Source organism: Chanodichthys erythropterus, chromosome 24 (genome assembly GCF_024489055.1).
Source record: "Chanodichthys erythropterus isolate Z2021 chromosome 24, ASM2448905v1, whole genome shotgun sequence".
In the NCBI taxonomy this organism is placed as follows: Eukaryota; Metazoa; Chordata; class Actinopteri; order Cypriniformes; family Xenocyprididae; genus Chanodichthys; species Chanodichthys erythropterus.
In genome coordinates, this window is record NC_090244.1 from 1707961 (window position 1) to 1723089 (window position 15129).

The 15129-nt window shown below is 36.1% G+C and overlaps 1 protein-coding gene across 6 annotated transcripts; it reads left to right on the top strand.

The window, feature by feature from the left end:
- Window positions 1–326: 326 nt before the first annotated feature.
- Window positions 327–12661, top strand: LOC137015233 (protein NLRC3-like). Of its 6 annotated transcripts, none has more exons than XM_067380049.1 (6): window positions 327–575; window positions 2731–3002; window positions 3248–3292; window positions 3519–5337; window positions 6486–9467; window positions 9737–12661. In XM_067380049.1, exons 2-4 carry the CDS (start codon window positions 2738–2740, stop codon window positions 4970–4972), a joined length of 1764 nt encoding a protein of 587 aa, XP_067236150.1. In that variant the 5' UTR covers window positions 327–575; window positions 2731–2737; the 3' UTR covers window positions 4973–5337; window positions 6486–9467; window positions 9737–12661. The 6 variants fall into 6 exon arrangements, with proteins under 6 accessions (XP_067236150.1, XP_067236149.1, XP_067236151.1 ...); XM_067380048.1 differs by having other exon boundaries at window positions 6486–6659; window positions 8778–12661; XM_067380050.1 differs by having other exon boundaries at window positions 6486–6659; window positions 9272–12661.
- The last annotated feature ends 2468 nt before the right edge of the window (window positions 12662–15129 follow it).

Below are 15129 nucleotides of genomic sequence, written 5' to 3' on the forward strand. Positions count from 1 at the left end.
ATTTATATATTACGTTGCTCAATTCAGTTGTAAAACATTTAAACATAGGATATATGTTAAAAGCACAAAGATTTTAAATTAAAATGTACAATAGATGAAAACAGCCGAATCTCGTAAAATTAATGCCGATCCAAATCCAAGTTTAATCTTCAGAATAAATGCGCTCAGATCTCCTTAAGGTTTCACACACGTGCAACATTAAGAGCTTTTCCTTGTGTCTTCCGAGATTGAGTAACTTCACTGATCTGTTGCAGTTTCCCATTTCTTCAACATTTGCTTTAAACTGAAACTAAATGATCTTACGAGCTATAAGGTGTAAACAGGGATCTCCACGCATCACCTGATATCAAAGTCAGTTTTATACATAAAAAGTGTGTAGATGAATTGATGAACTATTACACAAACGTGTTATTCCTGCAAGGGAATGCTGAAAAAAAAAAAAAAAAAAAGTTCTAGAGAAACACAGTTCCTCATGAGAACACGGAAGTGAAGATCGGTGCTATTGGTGATTAAGGTGTCATTTCAGATTTCAGAGGAGGACAAAGAAACATCTGCAAATACTGTCATTATTCAATGTAAGTTAGTGACTATTTTAAGTAACTGATCAATGTTTAAGTGTCATGTTTCCAGTGATGACAGAAGATCCATGCAGCAAAACTGATAGACCTTTATTGAATTTTACACGTCTGAAACGAGGCTCTGAGTGTGAGATTACAGTCTTTACTATGAGGGGCTGTAGGACAGAATTTTTTGAAAATCCTTTTTCAAACACTAGTGAAACGAAAAACATTGATCAGCGTTAGTGAAATTAATACACATTACTACAATGAGAAAAGATTTTAGTAGATGATAAGAGCTAATTTCACTTGAAAAGGAAGCTGTGGTCACATTTCCGTTTAAATTTGGTGCGTGTGTCACAAACTCTTTTAGGCAATGGCAGATATATCAGTGTTTTTAGTGTTTGTAAGAGGGTTTTTCAGTAATGTGTATGAATGAATTTCACTGTGGTTGATCAATGTTTTTCTTTTCACTAATGTTTATATAAGGCTTTTTTAATTATTATGGCCTATGCCCCCTCATGTTTGTGTGTGTCTGTATCAGGTGATTGTACAGAATTGTAATAACTAAATAACTGGATCATGATGAGTCTCAATCATCAGCAGCGTTCAGCTGAATCTGTCAAACAGTAATCTACTGATGAGCACAAAGGGCCCTATTTTAACGATCTAAACCCAAAGTGTAAAGCGCACGGCGCAGGTGCACTCAGGGCGTGTCCAAATCCACTTTTGCTATTTTAACGACGGAAAAACGGTCCGTGCGCCTGGGCGCATTTTTGAAATGGGTTGTCCCTATTCTCTTAATGAGTAATGGGCGTAACGTTCAATAAACCAATCAGAGTGTCATCTCCCATTCCCTTTAAGAGCGAGACGCACTCGCGCCATGGCGGATTGCTATTTACATGCCGGAATTTGTTGGCGGAAAAGCTGAACGCTTTTCAAGCGAAGAAACTGATCTGCTCGTGCGCAAAGTTAAAGCGCGCGAGCAGATCATCTACGGGACAAGCTGGATATAACATTATATATATTATATAATTATATATTATATAACATATAACATTATAAAATACACTGACTTATTAAATACACTGATTCAACTGAGGATTTCAACGAGTGATGTTTTTCTGAAATTACCTGTTAAGTGGCCAGTCAATCTTTCAGTCGTCTGCGTTGGATGCAGGCTTTCAAATAGCTCCGCGCGATCAGTCAGTTAATATGTGTGTGTATTGGCAAGATTGTTCAATTAATTAGCCAGTTTCTTTCATCCTTACAAGTAGTAATAGGCTGAATTGAAAATAGGTAGCCTAATTCTAATACACGCAATGCCTATTCATCATTACATTTTTATATTTATGTAGCCTACACAATAATATTCTTTTACACTGTAATCCTTTTGTTTTTAATATTTGGCATGTTTGTGTGATGCGTATCCCTGTGTGTAATAAGCAAAGTCAACGCGCACTGTGGACGCTCCCAGAGGTGCAGTTTCTACCAACGCGCTCTAACAAAAAAATATTGCGCCACTGACTTTAGACTTTAGACCAGGTTTGAGTTGGTCTATGGCGCAGTCTATTTTCAGCTCCTTAAAATAGCAATGCACCGGCAATGCGCCTGAACACACCTCTTTTTTAGACCAGCACGCCCATGGGCGCACTAACTGGCGCAAATGCATTTACTAATTTAAGGACGTGGCGCTGAACGGGAAAACGCGATCGGCGTCGGACGCAAACTAGCAAACACACTTGCGCTGCGCCTTGCGTCGCATTGCGCCGGGTGTATTATAGGGCCCAGAATCTCAAACTGAAAAACAACCTGAAAAATTTGATTTAGACCTAAAACCCCCTGTCTCACAGACAAGGCTCATGCTAGTCCTAAACTAAAATGCATGTTTGAGCTGTTTTAACTAAAAGCAACTTGCACTGATATACCCTAAATATGTCACTGCCATTTTTTTGTCTCAAGATGCACAACTGTAATGATAATTTCTAGTGTATATTTAACTAATTAAACTAAGGCCTAATTCTGGCTTAAGCTAAGCCCTGTCTGTGAAACCAGGCCAAAATGTTTCATAATAGTTGATCTGTTCACAGTGTTGATTAATTACACACATTTATTTGCACAGATCTCTGCTATAAAAGTGCAACTATTAGTACTTTTTCTCTTTTTCCAACAGTCCATGAATGGCAATGGGATCTGTAAAAAAGCTGCTTCATGATACTCTAGATGACCTGAAAGAAGAAGATTTGAAGAGATTTAAGAGTTACTTAAAAGAAGATGGACCCGTTGGAGCTGGTAAACTGGAGAAGGCTGATGTCACTGATATAGTGGATATAATAATAAGGAATTTTGGAAAAGAAGAAGAAGCTGTGAAGATCACACTGAACATCCTGAGGAACATGAACCAGAACTGGCTGGCTGAAGAGTTACAGAACAATTACACTGAAGGTAATTAAGGAAAGAATAGAGAATGAGAGGATGCATAGATTCATAGAAATGTTTATTCATTTTTTTGAAAGAAGATTGTCATGTTTTCCAAGGCTGCATTTATCCTTCGGGAATTATTCTAACATGCTGCTTTAGTTAATAGTTTAATAGTTGTCATGCATAATTAAGTGTTTAAAATTGATGCTGTACCTTTTTCAGGATACTTTGATGAACATAAAGTTCTATTATTTTCTCTCTCTTCACAGTGCAAATATCATTAGAGCAAGCTGAGAAACGCAGAAGAAAAGAAGGCAAATTAACCTTCCTCACGTCCTTACAGTGGGATTAGAAATTATTTTAGCATATTTGATGTATATTGATCTCAGTACACAACAGTGCTTTCAGTGCTGTAAATTTAAATACCTTGGGTTTAAACCAGTTGATTTTAAATTATAATATTGCCAATGTGATAAACCTTTTGTGTTTAATTTTCTAGTGTTGTTTTGTTCACACCTTTTCCTGTTTATTTCATAACAGATGATTTGTGGCTACAGGAATTCATGAAAACTCACAAAATGAACATGAAGGAGAAAGTAGAACACATTTTTGAGTGTAAAAAGGAAAATGAAGCAGATCTCAAGGATGTTTTCACTGAACTCTTCATTACGGAGGGGGATCTTAAAGAAGTCAATCAAGAACGTGAGATTATGAAGATTGATAAAAATATTAAACCTCGTAAATCACAGGACAGACCAATCAAATGCAATGATGTATTTAGGCAGAACAAAAAGAAGAAAAAGATTGTACTGACCAAAGGCATCGCTGGCATTGGAAAAACGGTCTCAGTGCACAAGTTCATTCTGGACTGGGCAGAAGAAGAAGCCAATCAGGATATAGATTGTGTTTTCCTGCTTCAATTCCGAAGGATTAACTGCATTAAAGACAGAAAGATCAGTCTGCATGAGTTTCTACAGAAATTTAATCCAGAACTGAAGGACCTGGAAACATCAAAGAAATGTGAGATATATAAACGTAATCTTGCGGTTATCTTTGATGGACTGGATGAGAGTCGACTGCCTTTGGATTTTCACAGTGGAATGGTGACGAGTGTTGAGGAGCGATCATCTGTAGATGAACTGTTCACAAGTCTGGTGAATGGGTCTCTGCTTCCATCAGCTCATGTCTGGGTGACATCACGACCAGCAGCAGCCAATCAGATCCCTCCTGAGTATGTAGGGTTGTTCACAGAGGTGCGAGGATTCACTGACCAGCAGAAGGAGGAGTATTTCCGAAAGAGAATCAAAGATGACACTCAGGCCTCCAGAATGATCTCACACATTAAGATGTCTCGTAGTCTCTACATCATGTCTTACATTCCCATGTTCTGTTGGATCACAGCCACTGTTCTTCAGGACATTCCCATTGAGAACAATGAAGAGAACATCAACACCACACTCACTGAAATGTACATACACTTCCTGCTGATACAGATGAACATGAAGAGCCAGAAACATGAGAGAAAAACAGAAAGAGTCCATACCAAGCTCTTAGATTCCAATAAAACATTGATTTTGAAGTTAGCTAAGCTAGCGTTTGAACAGCTGAAGAAAGAAAACATTGTGTTCTATGAGGAAGATCTGAAAGCATGTGGTATTGATGTGAGTGAAGAAGACTTTGAGTCCACAGGAATGCTCACTGAGATCTTCAGGCAAGAAGCTGGACTTCATGAGATGAAGGTCTTCTGCTTTGTTCATCTGAGTGTTCAAGAGTTCCTCGCTGCAGTGTATGTGTTCCTTTGCTACCTGAACAAGAACATGGACGAGCTGCAGTTTTTCTTTAAAGGTAGACAAAGAAAGGTCAGAACTGACCACATCGACAAGCCAGACAAAAATATTGCTGTACATGATTTACTAAAGAAGGCTGTAAGGAAAGCAATGCAAAGTCAGAAAGGACATTTAGACCTTTTTTTACGGTTTCTGATGGGCATTTAACTGGAATCCAATCAGAAACTGCTCAGAGGCTTGTTCACACACACTAAAGACAGCAAAGAGAGTGTCACAGAAATAACCAAATGCATTAAAAAACTATTACAAAACCATGACATCTCACCTGAAACTTCAGTCAACCTGTTCTACTGTTTACTGGAGCTCAATGACAATTCATTATATGCAGAAATACAAACATACTTCAGATCAAATCCAGGAAGAAGACTCTCATCATCCATGTGCTCACTGGTGGCTTATGTACTGCTGATGTCAGAGAAGGTGCTGGATGTGCTCAACCTGAAGATGTACAGTTATGAATCGGGAGGCTACAGGAATCTCCTGCCAGCTGTGCGATGCTTCAGAAAAGCACAGTAAGGAACTTGTTGACAGCTGTTTAATCAAAGTTTTTATACCCGTAGCCAGAGTGGCCAAGCCTGGGGTCCAGTCCAAGGCCACCGATTTGTTTCGATTAAAATAGCAGCTGCATTGGGATCCTGGCTATATACCTTTTTGCTGCAACCAGCGACCGTGACAAATACATTACAGTTTACTATATATTCACATACAAAAAAAGATATTTTAAAGCAGCAGTTTTTACTTTGCTTGAAGTAGCATTTGGTAAAATATATTGAAATAGTTATAAATAATTAAACAATAAATGACTAATAAATGCGTAATTACCAAACTAATATTACATGCTCTAAACTTTTTTGGTCTCACTTTATATTAAGTGGCCTTAACTACTATGTACTTACATTTAAATTAATAATTTGATACAATGCACTTATTGTGTATATACATGTGTTTACATTGTACTTTTATTTGAAAACACCTGCATGTGATCACATTTGGTTGGAAGTCATACCACATGATTTCCAAATGTGGTAACTACATACCAGCTGTTAAAAAGGTTATGTTTTTCCAAATTTAAGATAGAGTTACAAGCCTGCTTGCTGGTTCCATGGGTCCTTCACAAATTGGTATATGATGCAACGTCCTGTCTTTGAATAGATTTTAACATGAAAGTCCTAAAGTCGGACAAAGTTTGTATATTATGATGGAAATATAAATACAAATGCTTTGCAATTTTGTACAGGATTATAAAATGCGTTGGAAATCATGCCATCATGCAGAAAATGAATTTGAATAAATTTAGAGTTATTTCAAAGACATTTTCAAAGACAAAGACAAATATTTTCAAAGACAAATAACTATTGTTTTTTGAGAAGTTCATGCAATATATATATGGTAACTTTTTATGCGTTTAAACCAAATTTTAACAGAAAAAATGACCCATTTACTAAAGTTGATTAACTAAACTGATTTTATAGACGTACATTTGAAAGTTATTTTCACTTGGCTGTCACATCAGTTCCAGCATACATGATATTTATAATTTTTTTCCAGAAGCTTGAATGTTCCCAGAGAACAGAACATAACCTATCATTGTTTCTATAAAAACTGTTCTTACAAGATGAACACACAATAAAGGACATGAACAAATATCCTGTTTTTACAGACTCTCCCGCTGTCTTCTCAATGACACAGACTGTGAAACTGTGGCTTTGGCCCTGCAGATACCAAACTCTCCTCTGATAGAGATGGACATGAGTAACAATAACCTGTTTAACTCAGGAGTGAAGCTTCTCTCTGATGGACTGAAGAGCCCAAACTGTCAGCTGAAGATACTGAGGTTTGAGATTCAATCAATCCTTATACAACACCAATATTTCAATATTTCAGTCACTAAAAACAGAGTATGGCATTTTAAAAGACTTAACATTAAAATGATTAATGTGCCATAATCCACAACGACAGTTATTTTAATATATCAGAGTATATTAAAATATATCAAATTTATTATATATTATATTATTTTTGTATTTGTATTTATTATTAAAAGGATAGCCCCTTGAGATGTGACATCTCATTTTCGAGGGGGTCCTAAGCAGAAACAAAAAACAAAAACAAAACAAACATACAAATAATAAAAAAAAAAAAACAAAAAAAACATGCTCAGCTAGACCCTCACACCCACAACAAAATTACAGCAATCATATCATATATAAGTGTGATGCAGACTCAGGCTGGTTGGGATCCATAAGTGGTTTATTGGCAAAAAACAGGAATACAGTACAGGCAGGCGTGGGTCGAATCACCAGAGCAAACAACAGTGTCAGAGACAGTCCAATAATCGTGGTCATAACCAGGCAAGAGATCGGGGCTAGCAGCAAATAATCAGAAATGCAGTCCAGGCAAAGAGGGTAACAGGTATGTGGCAAAACACTCAGAAGGTCGGTAATCCAAAACAAGGTCGATACACAGGCAGACAGAAAACAAGTAATAAATGCTCAGAAATTGTTGCGGGGCAAACAATACTTCGCGAGCTGCATGTGTGTGTGGGGCCTAAATAGCTGGCTGACGTGAAACAGGTGCGTCGTAATCAGGCCAGGTATGTGGGCGCTTGGGATTTGTAGTCCAGTTAGTACTCAGGAGAGTGAGACCTCCGGTGGCCGATCGAGGGAGCTTCGCTGGCATTCGTGACAATAAGCATGTAGATACACATACATAAACATCTAATCAACATAAGAGAACTTAAAAACATACACAAGCAATTTTAAGATGAGAAAATAAAAACGACCTAAAGTGATAAAATGAAGTAACAGATCTCAAAGACTGAGGGAGATTGTTCCAATTAGAAGGGGCTTTATACTGAAAAGACCTTTGTCCAGTTTTACTAAAAATTCTGGGAACAAAAAAGAAAGGAAATTGTTCATGTCTTAGTGAATAAGATGATCTGTATGGAGTCAAATATTGTTTCAAATATGAGGGACAATCAAAATAAACAAATTTAAAAAGAAACAAAAACCAATGAATTGTCTTCTAGAATTAGGGTGTAACCAATTCAGCATTTCATACATATGACAGTGATGAGTACGATATGGACATCTCAACACAAATCTACACAAAGAGTTATAAACCACGAGGCTTCAAATAAGTATCAGAGGTATTTTGATATATAATATCAGCATAATCTATAAGAGATAATAGAACCTGAGAAATAATTATTTTTCTAACCTGGCATGTAAGACAATTGATTAAACGATAAAGTAAACGCAAACAACTGTATATTCTATTAACAATATAATCAATATAGGGTTTAAAAGTAAGTTCAGGATCAACCCAAGATATTTAAATGAATCAACATTTTCAATAAGTAATCCATCATCAAAAGTAATATTCAAAACAAAAGGAAACGAACCACACCTTTGTATACCAAATAACATACAGCAAGACTTCTTCTTATTCAGTACAAGCATATTATTATGAAACCATTTTTGGACCAAATTAAAATCAAATTGCAAAGAATTCTGGATTTGCAACAAATCAGAATTAGTGGTATAAATAACAGTATCATCAGCGTAGAGATGTATGGAGCAATTTAAACAAATTTGTGATAGATCATTAATAAAAATAGAAAAAAAAGTAATGGTCCCAAAGGGGAACCTTGCGGAGCACCTTTATCAACAATCAAATAATCGGACTGAAAACCTTGCAATGCGACATACTGACGCCTGTTATGCAAATAAGCATAAAACCCATTTCTAGTTAAACCAATAGAAGACAATTTATTAAGAAGATAATGATTAACCATATCAAATAAAATAATAACAAATAAAAGTTTCAACAAATTAAAATGCTCAAAGTTATAAAAAAAATGGAAAAAGCAGCAACAAAGTTTTTGTATGTTGTTACTTTACACTACTGTTAATGGATGTGTAATTATTCTGTTTCTTCTCATTCTATTCAGTTTGGAAAGCTGTAAACTCACTGCTCAATGCTGTGAGTTTGTGGCATCAGTTCTACAATCATCAAACTCCTGTCTGATAGAGCTGGACATGAGTCACAATAAGCTGCAGGTCTCAGGACTGAAGCTGCTCTTTTAGAGTTTATTTCAAAGACATTTTCAAAGACAAAGACAAATATTTTCAAAGACAAATAACTATTGTTTTTTGAGAAGTTCATGCAATATATATATGGTAACTTTTTATGCGTTTAAACCAAATTTTAACAGAAAAAATGACCCATTTACTAAAGTTGATTAACTAAACTGATTTTATAGACGTACATTTGAAAGTTATTTTCACTTGGCTGTCACATCAGTTCCAGCATACATGATATTTATAATCCAGAAGCTTGAATGTTCCCAGAGAACAGAACATAACCTATCATTGTTTCTATAAAAACTGTTCTTACAAGATGAACACACAATAAAGGACATGAACAAATATCCTGTTTTTACAGACTCTCCCGCTGTCTTCTCAATGACACAGACTGTGAAACTGTGGCTTTGGCCCTGCAGATACCAAACTCTCCTCTGATAGAGATGGACATGAGTAACAATAACCTGTTTAACTCAGGAGTGAAGCTTCTCTCTGATGGACTGAAGAGCCCAAACTGTCAGCTCAAGAAACTGAGATTCAATGAATTCAATCATTCAGTATATTGAAGCATTATGATTTTTTTTTTAATAGATTTTTTAATGCATGAGATTTGTTCAAGAAAAGTTTGTACATTTTAAGGTTAAATTGATCAATTTGGTGCACTTTGAGATTACAAATCTGCGTGCTTATGGTTCATGAAATGAAAGAGATTTAACTCTTATCAGTTTATATTAAATGGATGTGTAATCATTCAACAGATTTAACAAGTGTTTGTTGTGAGTTCTTATGTCACAGATATCTTCATTGTTTCTGTGTGTGTTTGTAGATTAATTCGCTGTGAGGTGACAAATGAAGGCTGTGGTTATCTGGCTTCAGCTCTGCGTTCAAACCCCTCACACCTGAGAGAGCTGGAACTGACAGACAATCCAGTGGGAAATTCAGTAGAAGATATATTCTCTGATCTACTGAATGATCCAAAGTGTGCACTGAACAATGTCAAGAATGTTGAGCAGTAATATTCATCTCATCCCGTGAATGTCTGTATTTGTATTTCAGTCTCTCCATCTACAAGTGTACAGTGGAGTGAAATGTGGAAAGGGTCTGTATGGAGGAAAAGATTAATGATTTACTTTGTTACGCAAGGCAAGGCAAGTTTATTTATATAGCACATTTCAGACCAACTACAACAGTGAGCAATTAGAGATCTATTAAGATCATTTTAGGCAAAAGAGATGAAAAATTAAAAATTCAGTTAATAATGAAAATTTACTGGTTTATCACTTTTGACCAATAGGTGGTGCTGTGACCAAATTAATACAGTACAATGTCAATATGGTGACAATGATAATCACAATGTTTGGTGTCAATATGTCAAAGCATTGCAGAGATACAGCCTCAAGAGTCATTTTGGCATTAAGCCTCAAATTCGATGCTGTGGTATATGAACACTGTTTCATAGGAGTAGTTTAAAAAAGTATGTTTTTAAAGAAAATCAAAACTGGCAGACAGGGAGTTTGGCTGACTATGGCAAAATTGACATCAGTGTTTTCAGCATGACCCAAAGAATCAATTAAGACCAGTCTCATTACAATAGGCAACATTTATAGTAAGCTATTAGTGTTTTTTAAAAATGTTATTGGAATGTTTGACCATATGGTAGTGCTATCTCAAATCATTTGAGAACCTTCAGAGCATGGTGCCGATGACACATCATGTTTCATGTTCAATTATAGCCCCATCAAGAGGCACAATCCCACCACTTTTTTATGTGTCCTCAGAGTGGGCCCAAACATGTGTGTCAAATTTGGTGAAAATACCACATTTCATTTTGGAGTTAAACCATTTATATGTATGAGAACATAAAAAATGTCCATTGGATGATTTTTTAATGTGCCACTTCCTATCAAAATTTTGACATTTGAGCATTAATGCTTCATTAACCAGCTAAGGTTCCGTGTTTCCTATGCTGGTTTCGTCTCCATCAAAATTTAATTATAATAAATAATTAAAGTTTTTAAGCGCTAAATCACCACTTTGCACAAAACATAAGGCGAAACCTAGCATGTTTGGTATCATTGGACACGACAAGGATTCAGGAGTGTAAGGAGATGGCTCACGTGTCGACCACACCCAACATTATAAGCATTTGAATATTTGAAATATTTGATTTTACCACTAGGTGGTGCTGGCTTGAAACTTCTGAGGCTCCTTCAGGGCATCATGCTGATGACCATTACCGAGTTTCGTAATGATATGCTGATGCGTTAATAAAATACAGAATTTTAGCACAATATTCAAAATGGCTGACGCCCAAAATGGCTGATATGGGAAAATTGGATATCATTTGACTCAGCATCATGCCCCGAATCTGGCGAGAGCCTTTTTTGTATCTCACAACTTTTTAGCATATGGTACTATGGGCTGCCATAGACTTCAATGGTGGAAGAATAATAATAAGAACACTAAGGATTACAATAGATGCCTACACACCTTCTGTGCTTGGCCCCTAATTATAACAGTTATAATTATAATTTATTATTAATTATTATTAATACAGTATATATAGATTAACTATACAATATTAATCTCAAGGAGTAGGCCCTCTGAAAAAGTTCACCCAAACATTTAAAATCTGTCATTATTTACTCACCCTCACGTCATCCAAACCTGTATGCCTTTCTTTATTCTGTGGAGCACAAAAGAAGATGTTTTCTTTTCAGTAAGTCAGTGGTCACCAAAACTTCAAAATAGAAGAAATCCATGCTGGTTTGGAAACACATGAGAGTCAATAAATGATGACAGAGTGTTAATTTTTGTGTAAACTGTCCCTTTAAGAAAGAGTAGGTTATATTTGGCTCAGAATCACTGGATTTCTTCTTTGGTAGGAATATAACCATGTTGTGTTTGGACTGACAGGCTTGTCATATTTCCTCTTTGATTGACTGCACATGATCTACTGTGCAGGTTTCATGGCATTTTTGATTGAGTTCCTTCATAGTGTTTAAAACCAAAATACTCCCAAACAATTGAGGCTCTTCCATGTTTTGACACTGGATCTTCTTCTGCAGCTTCTGCAGCCGTTGTGATCCTTGCTGTTTTTCACTCTTGCTCATGTGATATTGCGGAATTAGCTTTACCTGTTTTTATTATAATTAAACACACACACAAACACACACACATATATCTGTGGTTAATGTTGTTTTGTTTTCTTTTTCTGTCTTCAGATTCTGGTCAACTATCACTGCTCTGTTTGAGGATGAGGATGTTCCTTTTTATTTAGGGTTGCCACCCGTCCCGTGAAATACGGAATCTTCCCGTATTTACAGGCAAAATGATTTGTCCCGTATTTTACATAGGTCCACATTAGGTGTGGTTTCACTGTTTGGATGGTGTTACTGCAAACAATGACAAATATTTTAGCCAAAATCTTTGTTCACAACAAATGACAATTTACAATTTGTTTAATTTATAATTACTAAGTTATGGATCTGTTAATTTAATAAGTTAATAAAATATGGTTCACATCTCACAAGTTCCTCCATAAGCGTATTTTTTGTGGTCTCAGTCACACTTTGTTGGCCTATGTTTATTATTGTCATAGCTGTGTATTCAATATGACCACTTAAGTTGTGATAGTGAGAGACTGAGTGCATCTGTTCACACTGATTTCAATAGCAGATATCTTATTATAATGTCCATTGGTATCAATCTTAATATTTTTATGAAAATATATACCACCGTTATATCACCACTGGCACGGCATCGGGACTGTGGTCATCGTAGCCCTGAGGGGTGTGGCCCCCACTGCGGCAGGCGTCCCTTATTTTTCTGTATTGAAGGTGGCAACCCTAGCTTTATTACACATTCGACGCATTGGCTTTTGAGTAATTTGTTTTCCTCGCAGGTTGTCATACAGTCATAGTTATTTACTCTTAACCATTTTAAATATTTTTGAGGAACAGGAAGAAGTAATCTGCTGAAATGTTTCCTTTATCTTTTTGTTTTTGCTTCTGCTTCACAAATTGGATCACATCTGAGGTTAGTTATATGAAAGAGCATAACAGGGATCTGAGAAGATCTTGTGCTGATAACCATTAAATCATTTGTTATCCAGTTGTACAGAATATCATCTGCTTTTGTGTTTCTCCAGAAAGTCAAGAGCACATTCATTCAAGCACTGTGAGGATAATTGCTGTACATCTTTGTGTAGATAGATAGATAGATAGATAGATAGATAGATAGATAGATAGATAGATAGTTAGATAGATGGATGGATGATAGATAGATGAACAGATAGATAGATAGATAGATAGATAGATAGATAGATAGATAGATAGATAGATAGATAGATAGATAGATAGATAGATAGATAGATAGATAGATAGATAGATTTTTATTTGTCATACAGATGTTCATAGTTGATGAGGAATTACATTGTTTTGATTCAGGTGAAATGTAAACATTTAGATAATGTTCATATACAGTTCATATACTTAAAAGTAATTGGGACACTTAAAACACAATAAAACATTTATAAATGTCTTTGCATTTGTTTTTCAATTAAAATATGAAATAATATATTGTTTATGCACTCTCAGGAATTTTTTTTTTTTTACAAAATCTGTCACTGGGGCAGAACCCCTTCATAAGATTCACCTTTATTTTTTGTTTAACCCTTAAAGGTGCCCTAGATTGTAAAATTGAATTCACCTTGTCATTGTTGAATAATAATAGTTCTGTATATGTGTAACGGAGGCCAGCTAGTAGTAGCTGTGCAAGTAAACCTCACTCCTCTGATCTCAGTAGAGGCTCAAGCGACTGACACTAGGGGTTGCAGACTTTAGCCTCCTCGTTAACACATCCGACTCCCACGCCGGAGACCTGGTTCGAGGCCCGCGCAAAGCGGGTGAGTAGGACCTGGATAGAGGAGTTACACATGGAAATGACATACAGTGAGTCTCAAACACCACAATATGCCATACTTACATGATCTGATATGCTACATCACCAACAGTTTGTAAAGATCCATTTTGAGAGTTATATTAGCTGTGTGAACTTGAATTGTATTGTTTATGCAATGTATTATAGAATCGCGAGCTTGGGGGCGGGGACCACAAGCATTTAAAGGTGTACACACACCAAATCAGAGCATTTTTAATCCCACCCCAAAAGAGGCCATTAAGACATGGTATAATAAAAAATCTATGGTGTATTTTGAGCTGAAACTTCATAGACACATTCTGGGAACACCAGAGACATATATAACATCTTGTGAAATAGTGTTCTAGGGCACCTTAAAGGTACAAATTAGTAGTTTTGACAGTCGGGTTCTGGATAAGGATACAGATTTTCCTCTTTATTCCCACACAGGAAGCAGATATTCAGTGTCACATGTGTGAAACATTTGGCACATGATTTGTTTTCATCCCACTAGGGCAGGGCGATATATCACATGTGATTGTCACGCGCATTTCTTCAGTAGTTATCTGACAAGCTACGCAATATCGTGTTCATTATCGCAGATGAATATTGCGTAGCTTGTCAGTGAACTACGGTTCTGTCTATTAAATGGCGCTCCATTTGAAAGCAGGTGATGGCGATTTAGCGGTAATCAGGGAACCGGCTTTACTGACGAAATGCGCGTGACAATCGCATGCAATATATCGCCCAGCCCTACATCCCACGTTCCAGCGCAGACAGAGGAGGCGTTTTATTGGAAGAGGTGAATGAGAGAGGACAGCCATTTAACAATCAGTGACTGACAGCATTTCCACCAACACATCGCTTCAATTGACCTAAAATATAATCCGCTTACAAGTGTCTAGTTTTGTTTTAAATTCTATTAAGAAACCAAGATGTGAAGTATTTTCTTGTAAAACATACTTCAATAATCAAAAAAAACATTTTCATTTGATGTTTTTTTAGTTTTAGACCTTTAAATTTACAGATTCCATGAAATCAAAAGCATATTTTTATGCATTTTCTGTCTAGTGTATATCATAATCCGCCGAGTGGCATGTCATATCTAAGTATAACTCTTCAAAGATGTAAGAAAGTCAGAACAAAGGGTTTTACAAAGATTATTGGAGAAATTTCACCTTTAATTCAATGTGTTACTTGCCAATTCTTTGTGAAATTTCCTAGCACCTTGAGTGAAAATTGTTTCTTCACCAAAATATATGCTAAAGTATGATGCTAAAACAGATTAGCAGCAAAATC

Bases quoted from the DNA above. Each gene is read 5' to 3' on its own strand.
- LOC137015233 (XM_067380047.1), top strand. From the start codon at position 2,738: ATGGCAATGGGATCTGTAAAAAAGCTGCTTCATGATACTCTAGATGAC. The intron at 3,003-3,247 runs GTAATTAAGGAA...CTCTCTTCACAG, and splicing joins ACAGAACAATTACACTGAAG to TGCAAATATCATTAGAGCAA. The intron at 3,293-3,518 runs GCAAATTAACCT...ATTTCATAACAG, and splicing joins GAAACGCAGAAGAAAAGAAG to ATGATTTGTGGCTACAGGAA.